We start from the raw sequence: 14,040 nt of genomic DNA, 5'->3' as shown, positions 1-14,040 counted from the left end.
ATAGGGAGGTGGCAGCACCTGTTTGGTAAGGGGCACACACAGCATCTGGTATATAATCAATGCACCATCCATCTCAGCGTTATATTTATTAATAATAAGGATAGCATTTAATAATCTGCTTTTTCTCTCTTCTCACTTAACTGTGCTCCAGACCATATCTGTTTTACTTACCCCTATACATCCCACACCCAGCACAAACAAGACACTCAACAAATCTCTGGCTGAAGAGGCAGGAACATACCCTGTCCTTCAGGAGATGAAGCCGAGTGAGATGGGGGCCTGATAACACTGTGTGATGAGGAGATGCCAGGAGGACCTGTGTGGCTGTGGGATGGAGTAGGGGGCATGGGCAGAACCCATGATGAGCTTCTGGGGATGGGGAAAGTGGCAGGAAGAAGAGGGTGCTGTTCCTTGTGGGGTGTCCACAGATTTTACCTCACCCCTCACTGATGAGCCCTTAGGCCGTTTCCAAACACTTGTCACTGTTCTGCAGGAAACACTCATTGCCCAGCTCCTACTCAATCCATTTCGTAGAGTATGTTTCTAGCACTGCAGTATAAACATCTGCAATATTCATTCCGTGCTCTGTTCATCCACCCATCTGGCTAGCCATCTGTTCATCCATCCATCCACTCACTAATCCATCCATCCTTTAACTCTTAATTCTTCCATCCATCCACACATCCATTCATCAACTGATCCAATCATCTCGGACCCTAAAGAAGACAGACGCCTCCTCTGCTCCTCCCAGGAGGACACCCAGCGTGAGTGACAGGAGCCTCGTGGGGACAGTGGGGGAGACACAGAAGAGACACGCATGCAGACCCTCCTCCCTCTGAACGGTGAGGCACCCACCTGGTCCTAGCGCCTCCTTGCCGGGGTGTCCAGGCCGGCCCTTCTCCTTCTTGCCAAACAAACGACCGATGGAGGACTTGATGCCCCTCTTCTTTGGGGCTTTCTGCAGTGAGTCCTGGCTGCTGCTGGGGTTGCCCCCGGGGCTGTCTTGAGAGCCTGTCGAGCTTTGGGGAGAGAAAACAACCTTTAACCGGTGCCCTTGTGCAAACACACACCCCTCCACAAGACCTACTGATAGAACTGGCCACCCAGCAACACCCGTGCCTCAACCTCACAGCAGACAGTGGAGTCTGCTTCACCAGCCACACTCCACACGAGCAATGCAGGCTTCCGGCCACAAACAACGGCCCTGGGAAGCTGAGATTCTCTGCCTGGAGCTCTCCCCTGAGGAGGGCTTCACTCCAGACGAGCTGGTGCAGAGGGCCCTCCAACCCTCCCTCAGGGTCGCTGCTTGGCAGGTGACGACCCTCCCAGAGAAGGCGAGCTCCCCTGCTCTGGGCAGTTCCCCCCGCCTCTCACAGGGTGACCATCCCCGGCCGTGGCAGGAGAGTGACGGTCACCGTGCGCAGGGCTGCAGGTCAGGTGACCACATGTGCCCTCCATCGAGTGCTGCCTGGCTCACGACGGGAGCTCAGCAGGTGGGGGTCTGAATGAGGACAGGGTCAGTCACAGGAGGTGACAGACAGTCTCCTGAGAGGAGACCCCTGAGAAAAAGGGAGGGACCCTCAAGAACAAATCCGAGAGGCACGGAGCCATAACCATCAGGAACGCGTCCCAGACGGGGCAGACCTCTAGCAAGAGCAGGAAGAAATCTCCCACAGGAGTCAACACATAGAGACGGATGTTTTTTAAAATCACTGAGGTCACTGAACTCTTCTACCCCGGCACCTGAAGTTCACCACTAAACACAGGCACCGAATCCAGTGGGATTCCTTTACAATCATCCTTGCAACTCTTTGAAGACAAGAGGCGCAGGGCTCCTGAGGCTAACGACGAGGCGCACAGGCCCCTTACTTGCGGGCGTCCCTGATGTCCTCGTAGCTGGCTCTGTGCTGTGACCCCCTGTCCAGCCGGTCTAGCCGAAGGAACCGCAGCAAGGCGGGGGTCGAGGCTTCACATTTGATGGCGGTCTTGTCATCTTGTACCTCTTCTGGTATAGGTGGCAGCTGAGGGAGTGAGGTAAGTGTAAAACTGGCTAACGATAGACTGTGTCAAAAAAGGCTATCACACAGGCTTTACATTATAACCAGAAACTTATTTGAAAACATATTAGCGATGCTATCCGCCAAGTACAAAAAAATGTGTTGTTCTAGCTTAATGCCATCTTAAAGGACTGTCTTGTTCAAGAGAAGCAGGGCCATGGGGCAGCGAGAGCACCCTACTGAGTGCAGAGATCCTGGCCAGGAGCCTCCCTGCAGCCAGGCTCCGCCCTCCTTTGCATCCAGAGACCCGATGGCCCCGACAGGCAGGACAGCGGAGCCACGCCAGCACTGTGAACCCTGCATGGCATGAACTGCCCTGATGAAAGGACTGTGTTCATCGCCAGATGCTGCTCAGGAGCACTACTAGCAAGAGTAAGAAACCTCTCAGCAAAGCCGTCCAGACCTTTCTGTTTGAAGGAGAAAAGGAAACAGCTTGTACCACCACCCAAGATCATGTTTAGTGATGATGCAGGTTACTGAACCCATGACAGCAAGTGAAGTACAGAAAAGGTACCTAACCCCTCCATGCGAGCACCATGTGTCTGGCTTGTATTTCTCAGTAACATACAGACTGGGGGCTACACACTGAAGTACTTGCAGTTTGAGTGTAGTTCGCTCACTGTGGTTTACATAAAGTAAACTGCTGCTGCTAAGTCACTTCAGTCGTGTCCGACTCTGTGTGACCCCATAGACGGCAGCCCACCAGGCTCCCCCGTCCCTGGGATTCTCCAGGCAAGAACACTGGAGTGGGTTGCCATTTCCTTCTGCAATGCATGAAAGTGAAAAGTGAAAGTGAAATCGCTCAGTCGTGTCCGGCTCGTAGCGACCCCATGGACTGCAGCCTACCAGGCTCCTCCGTCCTAGGTCTTCACTAAGAACTGATTGGTTTCAACCTAGAGGGGTGGGATGGGGAGGGAGATGGGAGGGAGGTTCAAAAGGGAAGGGATGTATCTGTACCTATGGATGGTTCATGTTGAGGTTTGACAGAAAAGAACAAAGTTCTGTAAAGCAATTACCCTTCAATTAAAAAATAAACTAATTAAAAAAAATGATCTCGCCTGGACTCCCAGCTTTTCCGCTGGTCCTGGGTCTGAAGACAGGAAAGACAGTGGTGGCAACAGTGTGGGGAACAGATTAACCCCTTCGGGGTCCAGACAGGTCTCACTTATACAGTTGCTACTGGGTGTGCGAGCCTGGGCACGGTGCCCGGCCTCTCGAAGCCTCAGTGTCCATGTCTGCTGAATGGGGATAACAGCAGCCTGGACCTCACCTGGGTGTCTGCGGGATTACATGACAGACTCGGAAAGCATTTGACACGGTGCCTGGCGCACAGAGTCACCTGCACACTGCTACCCACCATCATTAAATTGGCTTCCTCCAAATCTAACATCTATGGCTCTGAGTCAGTCATTTGTTTTTAAAAAACTCTAAGCGGAGATTCCATGGTAGTCCAGACATTAGGACTTGGCATTTTCACTGTCGGGACACCAGTCTGATCCCTGGTTGGGGAACTACGATCCCATAAGCTGTGCAGCATGGCCAAAAAAATAAGTAAAGAAAATTTTAAAAGTAATAAATAATACTATATCTACTATAAATAAGCATGAGATGATTAGAAGGCAAACAAGTGGGATATAGGCAAACTGTTACAATGGTCCCAACGAATGACCTATTTCCAACAGAACCATCAACATATTTTAAGTGGTGGGTGAGTTTCATTACTTCCATTAAAATGTCAATTCTTCACCAGTACATAACCACACAGTGTTCATTCACGTAAAATGATAAGGACTCTCTAATACTTCACAGAGAAACAAAGGCATGCTAAATTACTAAATAGTTTACCTCTATCAACTAGGCTGATAGATGCATGCAAAGAAAGGAAGAGAAACCAGATTTATTGTGACTTTGAAACTAAAACTTCAAGAATCAGCATAGACAAACACAGTATAGCAAAAATGATGGCAAACATAGAAGTGAGATGACGATTTAGAGAACGTGTAACTGGAAACAGAACATTTTTTTTGACCACAGAAATTAAATAAGCTATTCAAGATTTACTAAACACTATAAATTATTACTCAGGAAGATACAATTCTATTACAACATCATGATTTATTAAAGCACAGCATTCTCTACAATAAAGGGCCTTAACAGTTGTCTCTTCTCAGCCAAACTTCTCTATACGTTAGTTTCTCTTAATAAAAAAGATGTTATACTTTAAAATAGTGATTTAACTGATGAGGAAGTTACCATAATACCTATTTTAACACTGAACAAATCTAACCACCTATTGGATATTAATGTAAAATGCTTACCTAGAATTTGATTTAAAATTTCTCAAAATAAATTGATTAAAGCAGGTGCCCTGTGAAAATATGTAAGAATGGAAGCTAGCATAATAGCAGGTGCAGTCTTTACATTTTATTCACCAGAGAAGATAGTTTTTTAAAGAGTCTAGTAGAGACATTAACTGTGCAAAAGCTGATGAGATTTATAGTCTTAAATACAAGCACCAACATAGAAAGGATATTGTGTCAAAAGTCCATTAATTCTACACTTAAGAAGATCATTTCTATAGGTAAGGATAATCTCATTTATGAATTACACATGATATGTAGTTGAGGATCCATCTACATTATGCTTGTAACTGCATAGTGATAGGCTGATTCAAACTTACTGCTCTGGGGGAAAAACACCATTTAATGAGACATGAAGACAAAGCACAAACCCGACTAAGTGCACCCACAGCACTGCTATGACCTGAACAGGTGGGAGGACGGGGAAGGGGAGATGGATGGGTGAACTACAGCCTCGGGGGCGAGGGGGGGCAGTGGTGGGAAGCTGCGCTCTGAATTGACAACCACTAAGCAGACAACAGGATGAGCCAGGAAATCAAAACCAATGATGAAAGCAGACGCACCGTCAGAGAACTCCAACAACAGGACAAAATATACACAACTGTTCTTTTACAAATACTCGGAAGGAAATCAAGCATGAAACCACAGAGAAATCGTCAAAGAATTTTAAATATCAACGAATTAGCCAATGATGCAAATTAGAAAAACAGTGTCTCCAAAGACCACACAATGGACTAGTTACCACTTCACATACCGCTACAATGATTCACACTTAATTTAATGATATGCTGACTAACAATGCAGCTAACATGAAGTGGGTGGAACACCAAAAAAGGGACAATACAAGTGCAGTGACAAAGCAGAGTGTTGTGAACCTGATTTCATGGGTAAACAGCAATGCACAAAACCTAAGCAAGCAGGGAAGAAAGCTGGGACACGTGCTTCAGAGCCGCACACTCTGTCACCAAAAGCCCTAGGTCGTCATCCCGTTTTCAGACTCGGAAGAGTGAAGAAGCCTGACCTCTTCCCTGGGGCCCTGGGGCACCGGGCTTTTAACCTGGTTTCACACGCAGAGCTGGCCTGAGCGCACGGCCAGGCCCATCAGCAAGCAGACCAGTTTAGATTCCTGGTTTGGTTCCCGCCGCACGCCCTGCACCCTGCAGCCAGGCATCCCCAGTGGGAAATGTGCTGCCCGGTTTCCACACGCCGTGAGAGCTGCCTACGGTTACTCTCACGAAGCAGTCTGCTCCCTGAGAACAGCAACTTCCCTGCAGCTGCTGTTGTCCCAGCACAGGCCAGGCCCAACGTTACAGAGGCAGGCTCTGGCTGAGTTCATGATGACGTGCTAAGCTGGTGGTCCAAATATCAAGACTAATTTGTCGCTGTGCGATTATGGAATGATCTCGCTCAGTTGTGTCCGACTCTTGGCGACCCCATGGACAGTGGCCTACCAGGCTCTGCGGTCCATGGGATTTTCCAGGCAAGGATACTGGAGTGGGCTGCCATTTCCTTCTCCAGGGGATCTTCCCAACCCAGGGATCATACCCGGGTCTCCTGCATTGCAGACAGATGCTTTACTGTCTGAGCCACTAGGGAAGCCCGATGAAAGCCTAGGCAGTTTTAAAAATCTTAGACCTCTGAGTGTAGCAAATGTACCTGATTTTCTTCTGGGTGAAAAGAGAAAAAACAAACAAACAAAAGAAAAACAGTGTGCTCGGAGAGAAGCACAGACACATACCAGAGTCTTGATGTCCAGCTTGTCTACTTTCCGCGCCAGCCTGCGCCGCCTCCTTCGGGGCTTGGAGCGCCCTCTGCTGGGCGGGAAGGAGCTGGCATGCGAGGAGGCGGGATTCAGGTTGAGGGAATTCAAGGTTTTAAAACGACGAAGGTTACTTGGGCTCCTCTTGCCCACCCTGCTCTCAATCCCCTCGGCCTTTTCTTGGATCAACCTAAAATAGAATAAAATCACCACCTGCATTTGTCACCAGAGGCATGTGTCTGGACAACAAATTTGGGCTTGCATTCTGTGTCACGATTAGCAAATTCCACGAACAGTTGCTCAATTAACATCTCAGCAAAAAGGTTCAACTTTCCCTCTTTGGAATCTTCTCAAACTTAAAATAACTTATCATTGAGTCTTACAAAGTGGTCCCTGATCATTCACGTTTGATTTGACTTATTTACTCTACCATTCTGATGGGGTCTGGGTGGCGACTCTCTCCATGTGAGGAGATACCTGAAGTTGACAACCTTTACCTTCCCTGCCCTCAGGGCAGAGATGCACGTCAGTGCCTCAAGTCTTTTCCATTGGGAATCCGGAACTCTGTATAACCAAAACAGCTATTCATGAGCAAGCTGGAGTTTCTAAACACGAGTCTCCAGACCAGATGAAGTGCTGAGTTGATCTTTTAATTTTTTTTTAAAGGTTGTATATGTACAAACGCATCACTTGAAGTTCTCCACCAGCTTTGTGTGAGTTTCTGGATTCATGTCAATGTGCTGTATTAACCTAGAATTTAGTTACTGCTCTTCTCCCCTAATGTGTCGTGGATGATTTTATATACAGGTTAAATGCATGATTATGCAAATGGTTTCCAAATTAAAATACAAGATCCTTACAGGTAGTAAACTCTCAAGTTTCACTTCTACTTACACATCTTGAAAGTTTTTCATTGTTGACAAGTTGATGGACAGAATTTACCATTTACATCATGTCAACTTGTTGCATAAGGAAAGAATCACTTTTACCTGACCACCTGCTGTAAAAACAAAAATATTAATATATAACCGTTCCAAATTTCCTACAGGGATGGGGAAAGACAGTCTTTCTGAGCTTGTCTGTGGCTCAAACACGGCCCATAAGGCAGTCTGTCTCGGCATCAAAAGTGCAGGCGGCACCATCTGCGTTTGCTGGCTGTGCCGTTCACCCCTGCCTTTTGCCCGAGCCCCCGCACTCGACCGGCAGGAACGGGCACCTCGGCCAGGGCTGACGGGACAAGAACAATCTGAGCAGCAGCTCTGCCAGGTCCTGTGCAGGGTCACCGGCCTGTGGCCACTCTGAACGTGGACTCGGGACGGGAGGCACAGGTGCGTGGGTGTGGCACCAGGCAGGCCTCGGGGCGCCCAGCCACCCCGCTGCACCCAGACCCCAAGGCCCCCTGCTCACCACAAGGCGGGCCTTTGGGTTCTATCCTGTTTTGTAAACTGTTAGAACTGCCAAGACTGTGTCTAAAGAAAACATTTTAAATATACTGATGAGATGAGAAAAACTCAAACACATGTCCTGAGAGTAACATACAGTAACATATCACTATCTTACAACAAGCCAATCTTCACACTGTATTAAGTTAAAAAGGAAATGCAGATCTGAGTGGGAATTTGCCAACCCCAGAACCCCAGCTTTTCTGTTCCAGGTTGCTTTTCACCAGAACGTGGGAGGCTCCGAGGGACACACGAGGGCGAACCCTCAGTGCCGGAGGATGCACGGGCCGCAGGAGACACCGCCTCGGCACCTCACCCACCTTGGGGCCCAGAGCTGAGAGGGGGACACCCCACAACACCCGCCCCCGCAGAGTGCCGACACCACACTGTGGACAGAATGCCCTGGCTGACTGAGCTCTATAATCAAGGGCAAGCTCAGAACTGAAACTTCTTGAAGCAGACCTGAAGTCCGTTTTCTTACTAAGGAACACTCAGACTTCTCTAAGCAGAAGACAGCTCCTCAGAGGAACCGAGTTTCCGGGGAGTTGGGCTCAGGCGCACCCACCGGATCTCTTCGTTGATCTTGTCCAGCTGCTCCTGAATCATCATGGCCAGAGTCTCGGCATCGGCCTGCCCGCTGGGCGACAGCAGAGAGGCCGAGCTGAAGAGGGTGACCCCGTCACCCTCGCCGTCAGACGCGCCCTCGTCACTCTCGAACGCCTGGGCCACGTTGGCTAGCACGCTGGCTTGCTGCCCGTGCTCCCGGTCCTGATCCTTCAGGGGCTGCACCTAGGCACGACAGGACCACGTCTCGTCAGCGACATTCTGGGCAGCTCAAGTCTATCAGGAACTGAACACAATTTTACATGGAAGCCCTGACTTTGGACACATGGGCCATGCTTATGAGACACTGCCATCTCTTAAGCGAGCAGTACTGAAGAAACGGGCAGGAGGAGACTCCAGTTCCTAGATGGCCTGGTGACACTCAGGTCTTAGTGTGGACGGAAGGCAATCCTATGAGGTTATTCACAAGGGTGGGCTGATGGAGTCAGAGACAAAAACCGAAAAGTAAAAAAATACATCCATGCTTCCATCAGCCACGCTGAAGGAAAATTAGAAAAAAATCCTTCAGCTCCGCAGCCGCTGGGTCCCCCCTCAGAGGTTATCACTGGTACTAGTTCACCGGGGAGTGCCGTCCTCGCAGGTTCCCAGCCCTCTGTTTCCCATGCTGGTCTGAACACACACAGACAGGAGCGAGCAGGGGCAGCCAGGGGACGGGAGGGCCAGCACCCCCGTGGCTCTCCTCTCAGGGCACAGGCCCTCGGGCTGTTCTGGGGATGGCCCCTCACACCGCGAGGTCGGCTCTGTCATCTGAGACGCACAGGAGAGTGCCTGCTGGGCCCCATGCCACCCTCCCGCTCTCACACCTCACACCCTTCTCTCCACAAGTCTCTCCCCCCTGCCCCACTCTCTCCCAGGTCCTGCCTTGATTTCCCAGATATGACCTCAAAGCAACCAAGGGGCAGCCTCGAGGTGCTGGCTTGCCGGCTCCCTGTCCCCCATGGGCAGTACCTTCGCCCTCTGTCTGTGTCACGACCCCTCCCCAGGGCTGGGCCACCCCTTTTTGAGCCCATGGAAATAAAACCTGTCACAGCTTCCCCAATAAGGCATCGGCATTCAAATATTTTTAAAGCAAAACAAAAATTGACTTTGAATTGGCTTAGTCATAAACAGCATCCCAATCGCAACAGCCTCTGAATAGCAGTTCTGAAAGTAAGGAAGTGCACCCCCGATCAGGAGACCTTGTCCTCTCTGCCTAAGCAGGGAGGGAGCCTCACTGCAGGTCTCAGGATGGGAGTCAGAACCACAGCCCCCCGGGAGCCCGCGTGTGAGGCTCTGCAGTCAGGCCCAAGAACACAGGTATGGTGGGGACAGTACTGACACTTGAGGCTGGACCTGGGATCCCCACTCCATTTCCTGAATGGTCTGCATCACCGTGTGGCCAACCCTTCTGGGAAACCTCTCTCAGGACTCTCTGATGCGAGCCCCCACCATCGCCCTTTCCTGACAGGCCTTCTGTCACAGCAGAACTATGGTTCTCCTCCTGCCTAGGAGCAGCCATCCTACACACACACACCATGTCTGGACCAGCAGTTGGGCATGTGGGACTCCAGCGCCATGTCCGAGGCAAGCACCTCCACAGCTGGGCACCATAGGCCTCAGGCTGTCACCCTTAGGTTTGTCTGAGGGGCACTAGTAAGGTCCAACTGTATCCCGAGCAGCTCCCCGGCCTGGCTGGTCAGAGCAACAAGCAGCCTCTTTGAACGTGGGGACCCCCTGGCCCCTGCCCACCACCTACGGGTGACCACATCTGGCCCTGCTCCCAAGGTTGGGTGCCTGGACCAGCAGACAGGGCTATACACACACACTCGACGGCAGAGACCTGAGCGGCAGAGACAGCAGAACTGGCCCCCGCCCAAGCCACGTCTCTGGCCCGGACGCGGCCTCCCCATCAGCACACGCACCCACAGCAGCTCCTTCTTGTTCTCCTCCAGTTGGGCCTCCATCTGGCGCAGCCTCTCCTTGATGTTACGGTGTCTCTCTTCCACCTGTCGGCCAAGAACAGCGTCAGCTCCGCTCGCAACGACCCTGTCCTGATGACACGCGGGCTGTGACCGCAGGGGTGGCAAGCGGGCTATGCTCTGTGCAGACCACTGGCTCCGGGTTCGCGGGGGGCACGCCCGCTCGCCTGCTCACGCAGCCAGCGCAGCTTCGCGTGTGACACGTGGCTGACGGAGGGTGATGGTGACCGGCTCGTGAGAGGAGACGGGCTCGCCCCCGCCCCGGGCCCCGCACCCGCGGCCGCTGCACAGCCTCCTCAGACTGCCTGTGGCGAGCCAGCGCGGGCAGGGCAGTGGCAAGCACGGGACGCACAAGAGCACACATTCTACCTTCCTAAGCTGGGAGGTCAGTTCCAACAGTTTAGCCTCCTTAGTGACAGAGCTTCCGGAAGACCAAAGTTCAGACTACAAGGCCGACCGGGGACAGACAGCAGAGATGTCAGGGGAGAGAAGAAACCAACCCTTGAGAGGAAGATCACAGGCAGAAGGGTGCCCCCTGGCGGCTGTTAGTGACCCTGCTCTGGGAGGGTTTGGGAGCACCCGGCACCACCGGCCTCCCGTGAATGGCAAGCCCCTCAGCCGCTCACTGAGCTCTGGGCAACGCTCCGGACAGCCGCACCAGCACAGGCCCACCTCTCCACGCCCAGCCAGTACCCACCAGCAGTGTGGGGCAACACCTTTCCCACCAGAAGGACGGGGTGGCTGGCGGGCTGTGGGGAACATGCCCCCAGCAGCGCCACGGGTCCGGGACGCGGCCTCTCACCCGTGGGCTCCCGGGGACTGCAAGCTGGGAGTGGGGCCCCGGGTCTGCACCGTGCCCCGCTGTGACTTACTCAACAATGTATGAATCAAGACTTAAAACTGTGTTCATTACAGAGCTATTTTGGCCATCTCTTAAACGAGAATGGGATTTTTCTAGCTCTCTATCCTGCTAGGCTTTGAGGTGCTGACTGAACTCTGAGCAGCAGTGACTTGGAGCTGAAGCGTCCTGGGGACACTCAGAACACAGGACAAAACTGGAGGGAAATTAACGGAGGGATGACACGGGAGCCGGGACTGTCTGACACTCAGGGCGTGCTCCCATCTCAGCCGGGCAGCACGCTCCCCGCGGCTGCGCTCCTTTGTGGACTGAGCAGCACGGGGAGGGGCACGGTGGGACAGCATGGAACAGGCCCTCCCCGCGCCAGCCCCGCAAGGACCCAGAGCAGCACCTTGGAGAGCGCGGCCACCCGCTGAGCCAGCTCAGCCTCCACTTCTGGCAGCGTCTCCGCCCTGGGCAGCGTCTGCTGCAGCTTCTGCTCCTCCAGCTCCAGGTGCTCCTGCAAAGGTCGGTTTTTATCCTCCTCCTACAAAGGGAGAGCAGAGCATTCAAACAGGCCAAGTGGTGTAGCCGCTGCCGTTTTTAGTAAGCTGAGACAAAACCTAAATGCACGTGTCTACTGGATTAGTTCTGTTTCGGAAGCTGCGTCACGGGAATTTTTCTCTCTGTTCCTGGGCTTGGTCTCAGTGGGCAGAACACCTCCTGCCAGAGTATTTGCTTTTCCTAAACGTCCCCATGAATAGTATGAAAAGGCAAAATGATAGGATACTGAAAGAGAAACTCCCCAGGTCAGAAGGTGCCCAATATGCTACTAGAGATCAGTGGAGAAATAACTCCAGAAAGAATGAAGGGGTGGAGCCAAAGTCAAAAGAATATCCAGCTGTGGATGTGACTGGTGATAGAAGCAAGTTCCGATGCTGTAAAGAGCAATATTGCATAGGAACCTGGAATGTCAGGTCCATGAATCAAGGCAAATTGGAAGTGGTCAAACAAGAGATGGCAAGAGTGAATGTCGACATTCTAGGAATCAGCGAACTGAAAAGGACTGGAATGGGTGAATTTAACTCAGATGACCATTATATCTACTACTGCGGGCAAGAATCCCTCAGAAGAAATGGAGTGGCCATCATGGTCAACAAAAGAGTCCGAAATGCAGTACTTGGATGCAATCTCAAAAACGACAGAATGATTTCTGTTCATTTCCAAGGCAAACCATTCAGTATCACAGTAATCCAAGTCTATGCCCCAACCAGTAACGCTGAAGAAGATGAAGTTGAACGGTTCTATGAAAACCTACAAGACCTTTTAGAACTAACACCCAAAAAAGATGTCCTTTTCATTACAGGGGACTGGAATGCAAAAGTAGGAAGTCAAGAAACACCTGGAGTAACAGGCAAATTTGGCCTTGGAATACGGAATGAAGCAGGGCAAAGACTAATAGAGTTTTGCCAACAAAATGCACTGGTCATAACAAACACCCTCTTCCAACAACACAGGAGAAGACTCTACACATGGACATCACCAGATGGTCAACACCAAAATCAGACTGATTATATTCTTTGCAGCCAAAGATGAAGAAGCTCTATACAGTCAGCAAAAACAAGACCAGGAGCTGACTGTGGCTCAGACCATGAACTCCTTATTGCCAAATTCAGACTTAAATTGAAGAAAGTAGGGAAAACCACTAGACCATTCAGGTATGACCTAAATCAAATCCCTTATGATTATACAGTGGAAGTGAGAAATAGATTTAAGGGCCTAGATCTGATAGACAGAGTGCCTGATGAGCTATGGAATGAGGTTCGTGACATTGTACAGGAGACAGGGATCAAGACCATCTCCATGGAAAAGAAATGCAAAAAAGCAAAATGGCTGTCTGGGGAGGCCTTACAAATAGCTGTGAAAAGGAGAGAAGCGAAAAGCAAAGGAGAAAAGGAAAGATATAAACATCTGAATGCAGAGTTCCAAAGAATAGCAAGAAGAGATAAGAAAGCCTTCTTCAGCGATCAAGGCAAAGAAATAGAGGAAAACAACAGAATGGGAAAGACTAGAGGTCTCTTCAAGAAAATCAGAGATACCAAAGGAACATTGCATGCAAAGATGGGCTCGATAAAGGACAGAAATGGTATGGACCTAACAGAAGCAGAAGATATTAAGAAGAGATGACAAGAATACACAGAACTGTACAAAAACGATCTTCATGACCCAGATAATCATGATGGTGTGATCACTGACCTAGAGCTAGACATCCTGGAATGTGAAGTCAAGTGGGCCTGAGAAAGCATCACTACGAACAAAGCTAGTGGAGGTGCTGGAATTCCAGTTGAGCTATTCCAAATCCTGAAAGATGATGCTGTGAAAGTGCTGCACTCAATATGCCAGCAAATTTGGAAAACTCAGCAGTGGCCACAGAACTGGAAAAGGTCAGTTTTCATTCCAATCCCAAAGAAAGGCAATGCCAAAGAAAGCTCAAACTACTGCACAATTGTACTCATCTCACATGCTAGTAAAGTAATGCTTAAAATTCCCTAAGCCAGGCTTCAGCAATATGTGAACCATGAACTTCCTGATGTTCAAGCTGGTTTTAGAAAAGGCAGAGGAACCAGAGATCAAATTGTCAACATCCGATGGATCATGGAAAAAGCAAGAGAGTTCCAGAAAAACATCTATTTCTGCTCTTTTAACTATGCCAAAGGCTTTGACTGTGTGGATCACAATAAACTGTGGAAAATTCTGAAAGAGATGGGAATACCAGACCACCTGATCTGCCTCTTCAGAAATTTGTATGCAGGTCAGGAAGCAACAGTTAGAACTGGACATGGAACAACAGACTGGTTCCAAATAGGAAAAGGAGTACATCAAGGCTGTATACTGTCACCCTGTTTATTTAACTTATATGCAGAGTACATCATGAGAAACGCTGGACTGGAAGAAACACAAGCTGGAATCAAGATTGCCGGGAGAAATATCAATAACCTCAG

At 50.2% G+C, this 14,040-nt stretch overlaps 1 protein-coding gene across 1 annotated transcript in view; it reads right to left on the bottom strand.

Moving 5' to 3' along the window:
• The window catches only part of LOC129651042 (liprin-alpha-1-like), a 39,315-nt gene that overhangs the window by 8,261 nt on the left and 17,014 nt on the right, over positions 1-14,040 (bottom strand). Inside the window, 7 exon segments of the mRNA XM_055579770.1 lie at positions 826-1,019; positions 1,870-2,021; positions 6,156-6,366; positions 8,184-8,407; positions 10,144-10,227; positions 10,570-10,644; positions 11,451-11,585. Of these exon segments, the coding sequence (XP_055435745.1) occupies positions 826-1,019; positions 1,870-2,021; positions 6,156-6,366; positions 8,184-8,407; positions 10,144-10,227; positions 10,570-10,644; positions 11,451-11,585 (1,075 nt within the window).

This window comes from Bubalus kerabau, chromosome 4 (assembly GCF_029407905.1).
Source record: "Bubalus kerabau isolate K-KA32 ecotype Philippines breed swamp buffalo chromosome 4, PCC_UOA_SB_1v2, whole genome shotgun sequence".
Classification (NCBI taxonomy): Eukaryota; Metazoa; Chordata; class Mammalia; order Artiodactyla; family Bovidae; genus Bubalus; species Bubalus kerabau.
The sequence above is the reverse complement of the archived record's forward strand: the minus strand, read 5'-3'. Positions and strand labels throughout refer to the sequence as shown.